This window comes from Homalodisca vitripennis, unplaced genomic scaffold, assembly GCF_021130785.1.
Source record: "Homalodisca vitripennis isolate AUS2020 unplaced genomic scaffold, UT_GWSS_2.1 ScUCBcl_2518;HRSCAF=7376, whole genome shotgun sequence".
Taxonomy (NCBI): domain Eukaryota; kingdom Metazoa; phylum Arthropoda; class Insecta; order Hemiptera; family Cicadellidae; genus Homalodisca; species Homalodisca vitripennis.
In genome coordinates, this window is record NW_025778731.1 from 143,806 (window position 1) to 149,425 (window position 5,620).

Sequence of the window (5,620 nt, forward strand, 5' to 3'; positions counted from 1 at the left end):
ATAACTCCTAGTCATAGCCCGTGGGCGTCGCCTGTAGTCATCGTCCCGAAGAAATCTGTGGATGGCAGTAAGAAATATCGTTTCTGCGTAGACTTTAGAGCAGTCAACGCTGTGACTGTACCTGATGTATGCCCCTGGGGGCCCACAGGAGTATTTCGGATCACTCCTCCTGTGGAAAAATACCCAGGCAGCGCTCAGAACTCTTAAGGCTTTTGCGGTGTCACCAGCGTTTAAAGCGATTATTTTGGTGGTTTCCTGTTTAAATCTGATAAACTTGTTTGGACATGTAGGGCGACCTACCTGGGTATTAGCCTTTCTCCACCTCCCCGAGGTCGGGGCCGGGCAACGGACAAAGGTGTAGGTCGGGGGAATTAGCCCCCTGCAATAATTCCTTTGGACGGCCAAGTGAGAACAGGTGGTAGTGTGGGACAGAAGGAATCTGTGTGTAAGTTAAGGTAGTTATTAGTAGTGTAGCCCAATATACTGGTAAGAGGGTTAACATTGTTTATGTGTGCTATTGTCTCCTTTGTTACAGGTGCTGCCCTAATACTGGTAAGCAGGGTAAGTGTAAATAATTAATTAATTAGGTATAAGGTTAACTGTTTGCAGTGCTAACTAACTGGCTTGTTTATAGTATGTGAACTAATTATAGGTGCTGCCCGAATTATACTGGTAAGTGGGTGAGTACGATTAAATTAGGTGCTAACGGATTGTTGTTTGAATTAACCACTTAACTGAGTGAGAATAATACAAGGTGACAGCCGTTTTATTAGGTGTAAGCGGCAACTGAGGTAAGTACCTGCCATTAATTAATCACAGCTGGGTGCGAACTGCGGCTGCTTTCCGCAGGAGTTTCAACCCGGATAAGAGGGGGCGTGCAGCAACTGCGTTGCTGGAGCTCACCCCAAGCTAGAGTAGATAAGTTCGAACACTCGAAAGAAGGAGTTGTCGGACTACGAAAGAGATAAAGAAGGGAGAGAGCAGGATAGAGAGAGGGAGAGAAAGGAGAAGGAGAAGAGAGATCGGGAGAGAATGGAGAGAGAAAGGAGAGAGCTTGAGGAGAAGGAGAGATTGGTGAAGGCCGAAAGGGAGAGACGGCGAAGAGAGAAGGAGGAGAATGAAAAGAAGGGTGAGAAGGAGAGATTAGAGAAGGAGAGAAGTAGGAAAGAGCAAGAGAGGCTCGAAAGGGAAAAGAGAGAGAAGGAGAGAGAAGAGTACGAGAAGAGACTGCTTGAGCAGCATAAGAGAAGGAGCAGTCTGGAAAGATCCCCACCAGGAGGGATAAGGAGAGACATAAGACCGGAAAGAAGTACGGACGGAGAGTCCGAGACGACTACAGAAGATGATACCAAGAAGAGAAAGGAAAGAGAAGAAGAAAGTCCTAAAAGGTGAAGAAAAAGAACAGAACCGGAAAGGAACGAGAAGAAGAAGAAGAGGCGGAAGAAGAGCCAATGGATGAAGAGACGCAAGAAATAGAGCCAACACCGCAGAAGAAGATGGAAGAGTTGTTAAAGAAGATGGAGAACTGGTCTGAGAGACAGATAAAGAGCAAAACAATAAGCAAGACGCAATTGAGTGAATTAAATAAGCTGGTGGTGATGATGAGGAAGGAGCTGAAAGAGATGGAGATAGAGAAGGCGAAGATGGAAGGAAGGCTCGAAGAGCGGAAGGAGATAGTAAACATGTTTAAGGAAGCCCTGAAGGAGGAAGGAGAGAGAAAGAGCAGAGAAGGAGCACAAGAAGAAGGGACGACTAAGTCCTTCGCTGATATTGTGAGAGATGAAAGAAAGATGAAGGAGAAAAGGCCCCCTGCAATTACAGGTAAGAGGGGAGAGCCGGCCAGATCATCAAACGTTGTGTTGGTGAGAAAAGAAGGAAGGGAAAGTGAGGAAGTGAGGAGAAAGATGAAGGAGTTGATAGATCCTGGGAAAGAAAGGATAAATGTAAAGAGAATGACAAATGTGAAAAATGGAATCTTGCTGGAGGTGACCTCAAAAGAAGAGGTGAAGAGATTAGTGGAGGATGAAGGAATGAAAAGAGAGGGAATAGAGGTGAAAGCACCGGATAAGAAAAGACCAATGCTGATGATTTATGATGTTGAAATGAGCTTAACCCTTTAAAGCATAGTGGTCCCACCACGGGATCACCTTTTTGTTTATTTTCTGTTTCTAGCAGCACTGTGGTTCCGCCGTGGGACCACTTTTACTGTCTGCTTTGTGCTTCTATCTATCGGAAAAAATGTGAACTACGTCCTCAAACTCATACCAGCTGTTGCTAGCAGCCATTCAATCGTGGTTGTTCACTCCATACTGACAGATAGACGCTAACCTATGTTTTGGTGTTGTAAAACTACATTTAACATTTCATCTAAACAAGGTAAGTTCTCTTACATGGTTTTTATTGTTTATTACTATTTCATATAGCTTCTAAGTCATTAGCTTTAGTCATAGTGCTAAAAATCTTGATCTTGCACTAAAATAAATGTGTGGTCCCGCCTTGGGACCACTATGCATGGTAAAGCTAATTTGATAGAACGTATTTTTGTAAAGGTTTAAAACTACAAATTGCACTTTTCACTATTTCTATTTTAATTTTTTAAGTTTCACTAACTAATATGTTCTTAGAACTTATGAATTTACTGAATAATTGAAAATTTTGACAGACGTAGACTATTATAAGCATTTTCATATCAAGAAGACCATAATTATATAGGCCATTTTTGAAAATATATTGTAGGCCAATGTCTACTCGATAGCTTTCTTATTTTGAACTAGTTTTATACCTGAAACCATTTTACAGTTATTTTTACAAAGTATGAAACCCGCTATTATTGTTTCAGATGGCAGATCCATCATTTACTCTAAATGACGATCAGATATACGAAATATTTGAAGAAATACCTTCAGATGGCGAATCCATCGATGGCCTTGACGATGATAGATGGGAAGAAGAAGAACGCTATCTACAGCAGGATGGCACACAACTCCCTGCATATTTGGAGGCTCAGACTGATAATGAATTGATTGATATCACAAATCTACCTCTTTTCATAGAAGATGAGATGGGCCAGCATGAGCTACCTCCTACTGATCCTGTTGCAATTGGTCCTCCTCAAGATGATCCTGGCTCTAGTACAGAACCTCAAGACGATGACGTCATACAGTTTGATGATAATGATACACCGCTATGTCTAAGATATCATGAGGAAATTGGCTATATTTGGGGTGAAAAATATACTAAAAATAATAGTGACTTTACATTTCGAAAAACGTCTGGTCCCAGCCATGAGAATCTAAGCTCACCCATCGACTACTTTATGGATATATTTCCGGAAGATTTAATAAATCGCATTGTGTTTCAGACAAACCTGTACTGCACCCAAAAGCTACAGGGAGGTAGTAACTTTGTTCCAACTACAAATAATGAAGTTAAAGTTTTTCTAGGGATAAACATTTTGATGGGCATAAAACGTTTACCAAGTTATAGGGACTACTGGAGTGCAGATCCAGCAATACGAGACCCATTCATCTCTTCTGCTATGACCGTCAATAGGTTTGGATGGTTTTTGACTAATTTACACCTGAACGATAATACCAATATGCCAAACAGACAAGACCCAGCCTATGACAAGTTATTCAAAATCCGCCCTTTTTTAGACACTCTCTCCAGAACATTTTTGGAGAGCTACCAACCAAAGGAATTCCAGTCTGTTGATGAGTCAATGATCAGATTCAAGGGGCGTTCAACTCTCAAGCAGTATATGCCTCTAAAACCAGTAAAAAGAGGTTATAAAGTGTGGGTAAGAGCAGACGAATCTGGCTTTATATGTGAATTCCAAATTTACACCGGAAGATTACGGGATGGAAGAGCGGAGAAACTCCTAGGAGAAAGAGTCGTACGAGATCTTACCGAAAAAATAGTGGGAGAAAATCATAAGGTTTACTTCGATAATTTCTTTTCTTCGATGGATCTGCTGAAGGTTTTACAAAGCCAAAAAATCCAAGCCTGTTGTACAGTGAGAAAAGATCGCGTCAATTTGCCAAAATTTTTCAATAAAGACCAAAACATGAGAAGAGGAGACAGTGATGTAAGGTGTACTCTGGCTGGCCTAGTATGTGTCAAGTGGATGGATAAAAAGCCAGTTATCTTCGCATCGAACTACCACGATCCGAATGAAAAGTCTTCAGTCAAAAGAAAATTAAAAAATGGCACAAAAGTAGATGTACCGTCCACTACATTAGTAAGTGATTACAACAAGCATATGGGGTATGTTGACAAGGCCGATCAACTCAAAAAATGCTACCAAATAGACAGAAGAAGTAGAAAGTGGTGGCATAGGATTTTCTTTCACTTCTTGGATGTGTGTATTGTAAATTCATACATAATGTTTTCGCAGCAAAGTGAAGGAGCCACTTTATCTCTGAAACAGTTCAGGATCAACTTATCACAAAGCTTGATGTCCAGTGACAAGACTAGAAATGGAAGCGGGAGAAAGAAGAAAAATACCATGTCCAGTTTCAAGAAAAATATTTCCACAGAAATCAGAAGCAGTGGAAATGTGCACCTACCTATACATATGAGTAAGAGAAGATGCGCCAACTGCAGCACAAAGGAGAATCCTCATCGTTCTTTTTGGGGTTGTAAAGCGTGTGATGTTGCGTTGTGTTTGACTCAAGAAAGAAACTGCTTTCTGAAATACCATTCTGCCTAGTACAAGAAAAAAGTTTGAATCATGCAACAATGCATCCAAATGTACATATTTTTCAATAAATTGATGTTTTTATTCTATTCAGTGCATTTTTTATGAAAAAAATTCCTGCTTATATAAGAACATGGTCTAGTGTGCTAGTGTGCATAGTGGTCCCATAGTGGAACCACCTATATAAAATATATATAACAAAAATTAAAAAATAAATTTATATATAATAATGTTTATTTATATTCTAAATAACATAAAAACCAAATGTTGAGTCAAAATTTCAAGTAAAATGATTTACGTGCTTTAAAGGGTTAAAGGATGATGAAATCATGAAAGAAATTTATGAACGGAACCTGAAGGAGGAGATGACGGAGGATGAGATGAAGGAAGGATTCACAATACGGAGTCGGAAGGAGGAAGGGAAAGGAGACAGAAGAAGAAGGATAGGAAGTATAATTGTGCAATGTAGTGCGAAGGTGAGAAACCTGTTAAGAAGAAGGGAGAGGCTGTATATAGGATGGACATCAAACAGGGCTAAGGATTATATAGACTTGCCCAGATGTTACAGATGCCAACGTTTTGGACACGTGGCTAAGTACTGTAATGGTAAGAAAGCATGCCCCAGATGTAGTGAGGAGCATGATATCAAGGACTGCCGAGTGCAGGAAGATGCACCGTGGAAGTGTGTAAATTGTGAGAGAGATGGAAAGGTGGATCTCAACCACGATGTGCGATGGAAGGGATGCCCGGCATACAAGAGGGCGGAGAAGAGGTACTTGGAGTCAGTTGCCTATGATTAGGATTGGACAGGTCAACTGTGGAAGAGGAATGGTGGCGACGGGTGACTTGGTGGAGAGAGCCAAGGAGGAAGGATGTAATATAATATGCTTACAAGAACCTTACTCAAGAGAAGGTAGGATA

The 5,620-nt window shown here is 40.8% G+C and overlaps 2 protein-coding genes across 2 annotated transcripts; both read left to right on the forward strand.

The window, feature by feature from the left end:
* Positions 1–629: 629 nt before the first annotated feature.
* Positions 630–1,392, forward strand: LOC124372144 (vicilin-like seed storage protein At2g18540). Its single transcript, XM_046830510.1, has one exon. It carries the CDS (start codon positions 1,033–1,035, stop codon positions 1,390–1,392), a length of 360 nt encoding a protein of 119 aa, XP_046686466.1. The 5' UTR covers positions 630–1,032.
* Positions 1,393–1,451: 59 nt separating this feature from the next.
* LOC124372143 (stress response protein nst1-like) lies at positions 1,452–4,788 on the forward strand. Its single transcript, XM_046830509.1, has 2 exons — positions 1,452–2,376; positions 4,397–4,788. The coding sequence occupies exon 1, from the start codon at positions 1,452–1,454 to the stop codon at positions 2,118–2,120; it is 669 nt and encodes a 222-aa protein (XP_046686465.1). The 3' UTR covers positions 2,121–2,376; positions 4,397–4,788.
* The last annotated feature ends 832 nt before the right edge of the window (positions 4,789–5,620 follow it).

Excerpts from the sequence above, each read along its gene's own strand:
- LOC124372143 (XM_046830509.1), top strand. The coding sequence starts at position 1,452 with ATGGATGAAGAGACGCAAGAAATAGAGCCAACACCGCAGAAGAAGATG.
- LOC124372144 (XM_046830510.1), top strand. The coding sequence starts at position 1,033 with ATGGAGAGAGAAAGGAGAGAGCTTGAGGAGAAGGAGAGATTGGTGAAG.